The following is a 13,191-nucleotide window of genomic DNA, read 5'->3' as shown; positions in this document are numbered from 1 at the left end:
TTTTTTTACTCTCTATGGTTTGGCTACAAACATTGTTTAAAATATCTTCCTTTGTGTTCATCAAAATAAATCAATTTATAGAAGTTTGAACAACTTGATGGTGAGTAAATGATAAAAAAATTCTTTTATTTTTGGGTGAACTGTCTCTTTAACCTGTCGGCAGATTACAGTTTGTGAAGAGACCTTTGGATGGGGAAGGTGCTCAAATTATAAAAAGGTCACATGGGACATTCCTTGCTGACACACATATCAATATGGATGCAAATAAAAAAGCCAAACAGAATAGAAAAGACCATTTTAATCTAATATTTTTCTTTATTTTCATCGCAAATTGTGTCTGCAGTTATGAGTATGCAAAATATGATAATGACATCATATATTGCATTGTGACTATAAGATATTATTAAGTTTATAGGTTATTGTGGATTTTTTTTCATATTTATATTCTATTTTTTTCCTAAATGTAATGTTTTTTATTATTTAAATAATAATAAAAACAGCAATTATGTGTATAATTCAGAGGGTAAGAAAATCAGTATGAGCCTGCTTACCAGTGTTGTGAAAACTTTTTTATGGCACTCTATGACTTAAAAAACTGCTATAATAGTAATTTAAAGTATAAATAGTTTTTAAATAAAATTAAGACTGAATATAAATATATAAATTAAATTTGTCAAATAATAACTTGGATGCAAGTAGCTTTGGAGGAAAGTGCATGTACATTTTAAAATGAATTGTTTTTCAGAGATTAAAGGTCAAGCCAAGTACAGCAGAGTCTGAAGATGTGTTAGAGAGGATGAAGGTCAATCTGATAGGAAAAGACAAACGCAAAGAGAAGAGAGAGTCCTGGGGAGGTGATGTTATGATGCCAGATTACAGTATAAGTCTTAACATGAGACAAAATAAGACCTAAATTTAGCCCATCTAATAATTTAAGACAGTGTAATAAATTTGTTCCCTGTTTTTGACCACTTCCAGAACAATCTTTTAGCTCCAAGACTGGACTGAAGAGTTCAGAGGTAACACCATATAAAATCTCACTGTACCAGGATTATACAATGACTTAAAATAAATATCTTTTGTGACCCATTCTGTGAAAACCCAATTAAAGTCATTTTTTTGTGATTTACTGTTTCTATAGACCAGTTCAAATGATGTAAACAACACTGGTCCAGAAACACTTCCTGTTACAGTTTGTGACAGTTATTTATTTATTTTACATATATTATTATCTTTAAGATGTTTGTTTAACTTCGGTTAATTCAGGTTTATATGTTCTGTTGGTTTATTTTATCCCAACGTTTATCTAGTGTTAAAAAACGGAAACAGGAAGTGCTTCTGGACCAGTGTTGTCCACATCCTTCGAACTGGTCCATATAACATCATCCTGCATAACGTACATTGAGTGAAAATAGTACCTTGATAACTTTAATATTGACTAAGATCGATCTTTGAAATCAATGTGAAATTAAACTCTGATGCTCATAATATCATAGATTGAAGAAATTTTAAAGTCATGGCTTCAATTAGCTTTATAAATATCAAATAAATCAATAAAACTTTTAATAAAATCGTAAAAAAATAAGATATGTGGTTCCCGTTGCAATATATCTAATTTTCTTGTTTTCCAGTTATCTTGTTTATTTTGATGTTTATTTCGAGTCATGTTTTTTTGTATGGTTAATGTTGTAATTTCCTGTTAACTACCAGGAAGGTTTCTTCACGTAATATCTCATAAATAGAAACTCATGCACTGCAAGAAATTAATGTCTTAGTATTTTTGTCTTTTTTCCAATAAAAATATGTATTCTTACATTGAGATATATTTCTTGATAAGCAAAGTGGCTTAAATAAAGAAAAATAAACTTAAATTGAGTTTATTGAATTAAGTTGAAACTGGAAAAAATTATTTTCTGATATTTATACTAGAAAACAAGACAATAATACTAAGTAAGACATTCATTTTTTGCAGTGTGGGGAAAACTGACAACCCAGTCTCACCCCATGGCGTCAATATTTGACGACACTTGACCATGCGTCAATGTGTTGACGCGGAGGGTATACCTTTCGCGTCATTTTTTGACGAACTGGGGACTTCAATACTATTAAGTCCGTTGCATTCTCTTTCCTATTTTCTTACCATTTTCTACCATTTTCGCGTCGGTTTAGGGTTAGATTTACATAATGACATCCCTACCCAAACCTTTCCCTAACCCCAATGCCAGGCGACAACTGTTTAATTTCGCGTACCTGGTGGTGTTGGAGTCCCCAGTTCGTCAAAAAATGACGCGAAAGGTATACCCTCCGCGTCAACATATTGACGCATGGTCGGGTGTCGTCAAGTGTTGGCGCCATGGGTGTGAGACCGTGTTAAAACTGAGGGTAAATAAGACTATTGGTTTGGACTTGATATTGACATCATCGATGATAAGCTCTATAAATGTCATTTATTACAGGCTGAAAAATTAGTGGCTCGCTCTGCAGAAGGACGGGTTGACAAATATTGCTGTGTGTTCTTACCTGACGGCACGGCCTCTCTCACCCCGGCCCGACCAGGACTCACTGTACGCGATATGCTCACCGGCTTGTGTGAGAAAAGACGCCTTCCTCTGTCAGATATCATCATCTATCTACAAGGCAAAGATAAAGTAAGAACTGTTAATGTGAAACATTTTTGCATATATTTTAAATTAATAGTAAACTCATCAAAACTGCATGTATGGAATAGCGTACAGTAAATGCAGTGGCGGCCAGTGACCCTTTTTTTTCTAGGGCGCATGATGCGAAGTTTGTCACAACACGTATGTAGCCAGCCATGTGTGTGGTTTGTAATTTTAAAGTGTTCTGCGTGTTGAGAGTAAGAGCGTCTCTTTCTTTTATCATAAACCCTTTATGATAAAAGCACTTATTTTTTTGACAAGACACAGGATGCAGGTTCACTCGGCGCGCCAAACGCATATTTTGAAAACACTAGCAACACACAACACAGTCTGAACACATATTTTGAATTTGCGCCCCTCGGAAGAGCAGTCACGAGCCGCCACTGAGTAAATAAATATAAGTGTGGAAGGTGTGTTAAAACTACCCAAACTGCAAAAATGTATTTGTGCCTAAATATGTTTTAAATATATGCTAAATACATAGAAAGTAAAGCTTACTTAAATATATTTTTTAATTTGAAAATATATTTAGTTGTAACTTTTACATATTAACGTATATTTTAAAATGCATTTCACAGCAACAAATACATTTATAATTGACACCCCATACTACAAAAAATATATATTTTTGGCCAAAGTGTAAAAGTTTGTAGAAATGTAAAAGTATGTATAAAATATAAATATAAGTATATTCTTAAAATTGTATATATATATATATATACAGGTTTTTCTAAGTTTTTCTTCCAATGTGATGTGAATATATATATTGCAAATTCATTTTAACGCCACTAATTTTATTAACGGAGATTAACGCAACGCGCAATTTCTGTTTGACCCTTGGTCCAGCCCATAGTTGAATGAACAGAGACGCAGACAAATGTGACTCTCTCTAAATGAGTAAAAGGTTTTCATAGAAATAAGAACATTAAGCAAATCGTCTACCAAATCCAATGCTCTAAATGCTCGTTGGACATCTGATACGATCTTTATTTATACGTCTGAGAGGTGTAACGCTACCGTCCTCCTAATGCTTAATCTAATACAAAGATGCGTCTCAATTCATTTTGGTTTCGCTTTTATGCATGACTTATAAAATAGACTGCAGGACTTGCTTGATGTTAAAAGAGTCATTAAGAGAGATAAAGTTCGGTACCTGATTAATGTTAAAGAGTTATTAAGAGCGACAAGACTCAAAAGCGATCCCCTCTCGCTGACTGACTGATATCTGAAGCGCGTGCACACAGACGCGCGAGTGCGCGACCCGGATATATAGACATCTACACAAAATTACAGTTTTACAAATATCTGTTTTGATAAGAATTCACGCAGGTAGGCTCTATAATCTGTTATGTTTTAAGTAAATGTTTGGTTAACTGTTGGGTAAAAATATCTGATGTGTAACATTATATTAGATCACTTAGATTTTAAGCAGTCTGTCTCAATGTCAATCAAACAAAAGGAAAAAAAAGTGTAACATATATTGATTATGTTTTTATAAATCTTATAGTTTTACCAGTGATTTTAAGGTATTGATGTGGTAATATAATGTATGGATGTGGAAATGTTTGTGGTAATTTGACTCTTTCAACTTCAAACACGTGTAATTCTGTCATATTTTGTTATATTTCAACAAATCATGCATTGTTCTATGTTTTAATAGAGAATGTCAAAATATGAACAACTATTTTTTTTAAATTTGCTAATTCCGACTCAACTTGCCAGCACAGGTCACAAATGATGCAGCAGCAAACAAAAATGGAGAAAGAAAAATCTTCTGAAAGGAAAATTCATATACAAAACAATGGCTGGTGAATCTGTTAAAATGTAAACAGGCTGTTGTTAACATACATTTGCATAAAGCATCTATATATGTATATATGATTAGAATATTAAAAACCTGAAAAGTGTTAAATTAGGGTAAATTTAGAATGGATAAAAATGTGCGATTAATTTGCGATTAATCGCAGTTAACTCATAAAATCATGCGATTAATCTAGATTAATTTTTTTAATCTATTGACAGCCCTAATATATATATATATATATTAATTAATTATCAAACTAATTTTAAACATTCAAGCCAATACCTTTAGAGCAAAAGACTTTGAAGTTGCAATGAAATTGAAATGGAAAACTGTCATTTGTTTTAGAATTTTGTGTTTTTTTTCCAAATGACTTATCTGTGAGCTTCATTTTTTTTTTTTAATTCATGTGCCCTCATAATCTTTAATCGAAAAACGCAAATCTCCTCCCCTCTTCAAAACGATCTCTCTTCACTTCCGGTCTGGCAAGTGGGCGGGGTCGGGAAGAGATCGCAGCGATTGCATATAGCAACATGACCCACTTCACACTGTACACTCATTCTGCCGCTATCTCTTTTGCCACTCAGTGGACGTAATCGCAATGCACTTTCGCCGAAGGTGACGTCATGTGCACACCCTCTATTTAATGTGCACTTCCGGTGTACGATACCTCTGAATTGTCCTCACTGAGCTGCGCGTCTGGTGTGCGACCCCCTCTACCCTTTTCATCTCAGAAGCCGGATATACGTCACCATGGGGATTTTAAGATCCCTAAACTTTTGAATAAGATCATTTGACTCAAATCCTTAAAATTGAGTCTTTACAACCCAAACCAATTTTATATGTGATTTGAAATCCGATTATAATCAGGTTTTTGTAAATGCGTTCCGGTGAAGCAGCTAAAGTAGTTATTTTCGTCATTCAGGACACATCATGACTGTAATTTGATATAAATGCTCAGTAGAGTCTACAGCTGTGTCATTTACACTTAAATAGGACATTGACAATGTACTGAATGGTGAATGGGCGAGTGCCTTTAGATGTACCAAATGCATGAATGTGTTCTGATGCTTACAGCACGTTTGCTTGACGAGTGTTTTATGATGGACATAACCACAAGCAACATTTTCAGATTAGTTTGTTTGCCTTTTTGTATTTATCACTCTCACACAGTTCTCTTTCCCCCCTTTAATCCACATAACGGTATAGCAACCGCTATCTTTGGACCAGGACAGTTCTCTGCTGAAGGACCAGCAGGTGTTTTTGGAACTGAGGGTAACATTTGCGTGAGTATTGTCACTGTTTTATCATGAAACCATTTAGATTCGGGTTAACCGCAAACAATCCATTAAATAGCCTGTTTTGTCAGGAGTTAACCTGTGTACGTTTCTGCTTCTTATACAGGGTGAAGGTAGCTTTTACCGGTAAAACTGTGGCTGTTGTTGTGAAGTCCAATAAGACGCTGCAGGACGCCCTCGCCACAATGCTTACTAAATATCGCCTCAGGCCACAGGACGCCACTGTTACCATGGTGAGGGGTGGTCTACAGTGATTGGAATAGATGTTTTATTTTGTTCTTTGTTAAAACTTAACAGTTTGACCTTCTTTTGATGGACCACAAGCTGGACACAGGGGAGAGATTTGATTTGTTTTGTTCCCCAGGTTATACATTTAATCTAAAAAAGCAGGACGGTAGCAATGCTGAACAAACCCTAAAGAAAATCTATGGCATAAAACATTAAATTTGAACTAAACAAAACATATTAAATTAAATAATGTACGCTGTTAATTAGTAGAGGTGTTATTATACAGAATCTAAGATAAATGCATGATTTTTTTAATAAAATGTCATAAAACTTGGGTGTCCCAGCACAATCTCGCAGCTCCCCAGGGGCCACTAGGGGTGGGAGCAAAAAACGATTCTTAGATGCATCGCAATGTGGACGTGGACTATTCTGATTTGATTCACAAATGTCAAAAATCGAATCTTAAAAGTTAGTTTACAAAATAATAACTTTTTATCAATTTTATCAGAACCAAAAGGCAGAACTCAAGGGTTTGACTCATTCTAAACTGCAAGAAAACAAAATGAAGCGTTTGGTTCCAAACACAATAAATGGCATTTAAAAAAAAAGTGTTACCACCAAAATCCGTATTGTATCAGGTCAGAATTAAAAAGTTAATTCTTAATTTGACGCAAAATCAGATATCCGCCGTGTTATCTTGTCTCCCTTTTTCCAAAAACGCGATAAACGCCACTCCTCCTTCTCTGCAGAATGCAATAAATCCGCTTAACCAATCACAGCGCACCATTCCACGCATTGTAAAAGACAATGGTGGCATGTTGAATACACAGGGAATCCTAGTTTTCTTCATCTACTTTGTACTTCGTGATCAACAAACAAAAACAAAATAATACTTTGATGGCATTGATAAACCTGTGGTGGTTTTCTGTGACGGGGAAGAAACGTAAGCCTTCAAAATCTTACGCGAGAGGCACTCAGGTGAAGAAAAAAAGTCTGGCTGTTGCTTGTTCTCCTGACAGCATCAAGTTTCTGTCATGCTAACACATTGACCCCAGAGGATCTTATGAACAACTTTTCATTATTTTACTCAAAGTCAACGAAAATCAAGCAGGACCAAAACATTTTACAGCTGATTGCTGTCAAAAAAGTTCAGCAACGACATCCCAAGAAAGACCACGGCAATGACAGTGTTCTTAGTGTAGTTAGTGTTTTGATGAATGCCATTAATGTTTATATTTTTAATCAGTGTATATCACTAGTCAACTAAATGAATATAACATGGCAAATATGAATGCACATTTATATATTCATTTAATAGATTTATAGCCTTTTATAAACAAAAATTGTCATGGATTTATTGCATTTTGCGGTAGAAAATAATCTGTTTTTATAATAAATCTTTGAAAATCAAATTACGGATTTGATTTTTTAATGTTATAATAACCTAAAGATGCTATGTGAAAGTTTGTAACAGAAAATAGTGTTTTTCATCTTGTTACTTTCTTGGTATAGAAAACACGTTTTTACCGAAATTAGTCAAAATTTATTGCGTTTTGGAAACAAAACCTTCAAATAAATTTTGGGATGGTCTTCCTCTGCCTGTTCTGTGCTCAGCATTTATATTTCTGTAAAAATATGCACATAGTTTGTTATCTGGACGCAGGCGCTGGATGTACTGCAGTAGATAAAACAGTGATACTGCCAAAATCACTGTCTATAATGATGATGATTAGACGGTGTGTCACGTTTAATTAATATTTTTTACTGGTTTGAATGTCTGACAGCAGAAACAGAACATATATGTTTTTAAGAATTATTAAATTGAGAACTTAGTTAACAGAGACTAGTTAGTGACAGAGACTAGTAGCAAAAAGGCAAACACTACACTACATTAGACTAAACTGTTATTTTTGACCCATAATGGGTAAGTATTGGACAGAACACACCGTTGGGTTAAAATTGACCCAATGCTGCGTTGTTTTTACCAAATGGTTGCATAACAACAACCCAACATTGGGTCATTTTTAACCCAGCATGTGCTCTGTCCAAATTTACCCATTATGGGTCAAAATTAACACTATTTTGAATTTAACATTATTAACATTTTTTGAGTGCAGTCTGGCTTTGAGCGCAAATGTGACATAATGACGTCACACATATGCTAATTAGCCGTACCTCAAGAATCGATTCTGAATTGAATCATGAGGGTCCAAACGATTCCCACCCCTAGGGGTCAATGCCCCCAGTTTGAGAACAACTGCTCTAAGGTACTGTACCAATGTGTACCTTTGAGGAACAAAAGTGTACTTTTTGAATAGGTATTGCCCCAGTGACAACTTTTGCACTGAAAAAAAAAACTTTCTTACTTAGTATTTTTGTCTTGTTTTTAGTACAAATATAATAGCAAAAACGTGCTGTTTTAATGTCTGTACCTTTACATGCAAATGAGCTACAGTTCCTCCCTTTCTTACAAACAGACAGTGAGCACTTTCAGTTAAAATAGATTTAGACACTAAGTGGGCGGGGCTTTATCAATGTGACCTCACATTGATAAGAGAAGCAAAACGCCATGTCTAATGAGACTGCTTTGGTTTAATTGGGATTAAAAAATGAGCTGGTGGATGATTTTTTTCATCATAGGGTGGTTGTGTTCACATATGTCATAAATTTTGCATAATAGGTTCCACTTTAAGAAAAAAGTTCAAGATTTTTTTCCTTACCCCATTGGCAGATATTTTTGCTTGTTTTATGCACAAATTCACTTAAATTAATCTTAATTAATTCTCAGTCTTAAATTTAATTTCTTAGATCATTTTGCTCATCAAGAAAATGCATCTTGATTTAAGAATGTTTAGATATTTGTACTTAAAACAAGACAAAACAGTGTCACTGTTTGTATTTTTTTGTGAACAGTCAGACTGTATATCCTGGTGTTCATCACTTTCTCATTGTTTTTCTTTATGTTTTTTTTAGAGTGGAAGTGGGCATGTAATAAGTTTGAATACACCTGTCACACTTCTGGCCAATAAGACACTAATTCTAGATAAAGGTATGAATATTTGGTTCTTTGGTCGTATTGGGTTTGGTCTTTCTTTTTTCTTGGCTTTCGCTTCTATGTACTAACAATGATTTAAGTCATTGAGATCTCCAGTAGCCCTGTCCTCTGTAGAAAACATGTCACCATGCATTTGTACTGTATTGTTTTTTCCCTGTCATGTTTCCGTATGCAACAAAAACTTTTCACCCTCTGGACTGAATTCTGAGCCAATGTTACCTTTACATAACAACTTTGTTTTTTATATTATGCAATATGTATAGGTATAATGTATGTATGTTTTCATCATGTTACAGCTGTGGACAAGGCCAGCAGCTCGAAAGGCATCACGTCACCACCTTCAATACATGTAAGTCTAATGCTGCGGTCCGGCAGTGCTCATTAACTCGGTTTCAAAACATAGTGAACTGCCTACCTAGACAGTATTTTGAGGCACGCTCGATTTGAAGCCTGCTCCTGAGGGTGGACAGCATTATTATGTTGCCTTCAAAGATGCATTCTTTTAGACAGGCATTGCGTGCATCCTTAGTGGAGAAAGCAATCCCAGAATGCACTGCTATGTCAATTATAAACATATTTTATTCAGTCCTGAGAAGTATAAAATAGTTCCATCATATTAAGAATTGACTGCTTTTCCCAATATTGTTTTTAACTTTAAAGAGGTCATATGATGCGATTTCGTGTTTTTCGTTGTCTTTAGTGTTAAAAACTGTTCATGGATGTAGAAGATCCATAGAGTCGCAAAGATTAACTCATTTCCTGCCAGCCATTTTTTTTTCGAAAAGTTGCCCGCCAGCATTTTTTGTGAATTTCACAAAAGCTTTCCAGGAAATTTTTCTTCTAAAAATATATAAACATACAGATATATCAAATGAAAGAACAGACCCTCTGCTTTCAAATAAACAAACAAAACAAAAAAAAACGTTCATCCTATCTATATTTTTTCTGTGCTTATAAACTCTTAAAGGAATAGTCTACTCATTTTCAATATTAAAATATGTTATAACCTTAACTAAGAATTGTTGATACATCCTTCTATCATCTGTGTGCGTGCACGTAAGCGCTGGAGCGCACTGCGACGCTTCGATAGCATTTAGCTTAGCCCCATTCATTCAATGGTACCATTCAGAGATAAAGTTAGAAGTGACCAAACACATCAACGTTTTTCCTATTTAAGACGAGTAGTTATACGAGCAAGTTTGGTGGTACAAAATAAAACTTAGCGCTTTTCTAAGTGGATTTATTAGAGGAACTATATTTTATGGTGTAATAGCACTTTTGGGAGTACTTCGACTCGGCGCAGTAACACCCTCCCTCTCCCATTATGAGAGTGAGAAGGGGAGCGGACTTTTCAGGCGAGTCGAAGTACTCCCAAAAGTGCTATTACGCCATAAAATATAGTTCCTCTTTTAAATCCGCTTAGAAAAGCGCTACGTTTTATTTTGTACCACCAAACTTGCTCGTATAACTACTCGTCTTAAATAGGAAAAACGTTGATGTGTTTGGTCACTTCTAACTTTATCTCTGTTTGATACCAAATGCTATTGAAGCGTCGCAGCGCGCTCCAGCTCTTACGTGCACGCACACAGATGATAGAGGGATGTATCAACAATTCTTAGTTAAGGTAATAAGATATTTTAATATTGAAAATGGGTAGACTATTCCTTTAAATATAAGTTTTTTTTTTTTAGCAAAACGCTGAAATAATTGCATTTTTGTGAAGGAATTTTTGTAGAAATCAGATTCAGAACGATTATCAAAACATACACAGGGTTTAAAATTAGTAAATAACGTTTTTGCTTAGTTTATTAAACATTGGGCAAGCGCCCTATCTAGTGGATAATCGGATAATCAGTATTGCAGATTAACATAAAAATTCATCAGGAACAGGTTTTTTTTCATGCAAATGTTTTCTCTTAATTGACAAGATAACTTGTCAATGGCAGGGAAAGAGTTAAAGTTCCAAACCCAAATAAATATTCTTATTATTCAGTGTATTTAAACATGCCTCCACATATCTATGTCATTTAGTGAGAAGATTTGCATAACACCGGCCAAACGTATATGCAAAGAAAGAAGGCATAACTTTTATTCTCACTGTAGTATTGTTGTAGAGGAGCACAATAATGTACAGTTTGTGGAAAATAATGTGTTTTTACCTTAAATTGTGTAAACACACTGCATTACACCAAATACACAAAATAGTGTTATTTTTAGCAACATCAGATATGATCCCCTTAAACTTCCATGTTGTCTTCCATGCACTTTTTCTAATATGTCAGATTGTCAGAAAACTGCTCCCTTTGTAGGCAGAAACCAACAGGGATCCTCATTAGATTTTGGAGCATTTCATCATATTCTTGTTATTCCCTGTAGTTTAACCTTTTATAAATCTGTCACCAGGATCGGAGAGGTGGCGTTGATGCAAACATGTTCCCTACCGGAATTTCCCGATCAACCCCCAGACAGAGAAACCCTGGACTGAGGAAAACATATGACATGGAGGGTAAAGTCATTCTGTCTTTATATTCCAACACAATCTGTCAAGTATAAATACCTCTGTGTCTTATTGGTTCTGGTTAATTGTCCAGGTCTGGTGGAGTTGATGAACCGAGCCCAGTGCTGCAGTGCTGATGATCAGAGAGGTCTTCTGAAGAAAGAACATCTGATGCTCCCTCAGTTCCTTCAGTTACCCCTGGAGGATGTTGATGAAACAGAGACATGCAAATCACTGGAGGAGTCCTGTTCCAGTATGAGCTCTCTCGAAACGGTTTCTCCTGCTGAACCAGACCCGTCAGAGAAAGGACCGTCGACCAAGAGCGACTGTTCAAACCCAGCTCGAGAAACTATGGTGTGAAGTTAATGGACCTGTTACACTGTTTGCTTCAATAATCAGTCACGCTGGGACATGGAAAATAGAAAATCTGTTTCAGTAATGTGACAGCAGTGGCCTTTAATGATGAACACTTGTCATTCAGGCTCTTTTGATAGGAAAATCTGATGAAATATTGTTTACAGAGGATGTGATTCTGCACAATGTTAATGTCCAGCTGCATGTATTTATTTTAAATTGATTCACCTAACAACAATACATTGTATCTGTTTTAAAAAGACGCGCGTTGCATACTGCTGTATATTTACCAAAAACCAAAATGGAAAGAGAATAATAAGATATGGTTTTGACTTAAGGACTTAAAAGATTAATAATAGCAGGGTTTCTTTAAGATACACTGTTAGTTTTGCCTTACTCAGTAGTGATGTGTCTTTGCTTCTCAAGACATTCATTTAACCTTGGGGGTAAATAAAGAGAGAATGACAGAAATGGAAGGAGGCCGATGCTTGATGGTTACCTCTGGCTTTCTGCTAACTCATAAAGCATAAATACTGCATACAGACAAGCACGCTTACTTAATGCATGCTGTCCTCAGGACAGTCTTCACCCGGGACTCTTTGCTCTCTATATCCAGGGTCTTTGAATAGTCAGCGGGTAGTGATGAGGTAATAGTCTGGTTTTAAAAATCAGTCAAAATCAGAATATTCTCAGTTCACCAGCTAACTAGATGAGGCAGAAGCAGAAAGAGGAAGAATGAGAGAGAGTGAGAGAGAGAGAGAGAGAGAGTGAGAGAGAAAGAGAGAGAGAAGAGGGAAGTAGAATTCAAAGGAAGAGAATGAGAGAGAGAATCAGAGGAATAAAGTAAGAGAGCGAGAGAATGGAAATGGAAGACAGTACGAATAAAGAAAGGGAGCGAGAGAATGAAAATGGAAGACAGTGAAAGAAGAAAGGAAGAACAAAGTAAGCGAGTGAGAGAATGGAAATGGAAGACAGTAAAAGAAGGAAAGAGAGAACGAAAAGAATAGAGTAAAAGAGCGAGAAAATGGAAATGGAAGACAGTAAGAATAAAGAAAGGGAGTGAGAGAATGAAAATGGAGGACAGCGAAAGAAGAAAGGAAGAATAAAGTAAGAGAGTGATAGAATAGAAATGGAAGACAGTGAAAGAAGGAAAGGGAAAACGAGAAGAATAAAATAAAGTAAGAGAGCGATAGAATGGAAATGGAAGACAGTAAAAAAGAGAAAGAAAGAATAGAGTGAGTGATAGAATGGAAATGGAAGACAGTGAAAAATTGAGAGAATAAAGTAAGAGAGCGAGA

General features: G+C 35.3%; 1 protein-coding gene across 7 annotated transcripts in view; it reads left to right on the top strand.

The window, feature by feature from the left end:
* Window positions 1-12,155, top strand: part of rgs14b (regulator of G protein signaling 14b) — a 50,936-nt gene extending 38,781 nt beyond the window's left edge. For 6 of the 7 annotated variants that reach the window (XM_073871078.1, XM_073871083.1, XM_073871082.1 and 3 more), the window contains 9 exons: window positions 746-854; window positions 979-1,019; window positions 2,457-2,648; window positions 5,671-5,747; window positions 5,866-5,992; window positions 8,961-9,036; window positions 9,339-9,391; window positions 11,446-11,548; window positions 11,634-12,155. In XM_073871078.1, coding sequence (XP_073727179.1) covers window positions 746-854; window positions 979-1,019; window positions 2,457-2,648; window positions 5,671-5,747; window positions 5,866-5,992; window positions 8,961-9,036; window positions 9,339-9,391; window positions 11,446-11,548; window positions 11,634-11,899 — 1,044 coding nt within the window. In that variant the 3' untranslated portion in view covers window positions 11,900-12,155. The remainder of the gene's footprint in view (window positions 1-745; window positions 855-978; window positions 1,020-2,456; window positions 2,649-5,670; window positions 5,748-5,865; window positions 5,993-8,960; window positions 9,037-9,338; window positions 9,392-11,445; window positions 11,549-11,633) is intronic. The other variant, XM_073871079.1, reaches the window with a different exon arrangement.
* Window positions 12,156-13,191: the final 1,036 nt, after the last annotated feature.

This window comes from Misgurnus anguillicaudatus, chromosome 9, assembly GCF_027580225.2.
Source record: "Misgurnus anguillicaudatus chromosome 9, ASM2758022v2, whole genome shotgun sequence".
Lineage (NCBI taxonomy): Eukaryota > Metazoa > Chordata > Actinopteri > Cypriniformes > Cobitidae > Misgurnus > Misgurnus anguillicaudatus.
The sequence above is the reverse complement of the archived record's forward strand: the minus strand, read 5'-3'. Positions and strand labels throughout refer to the sequence as shown.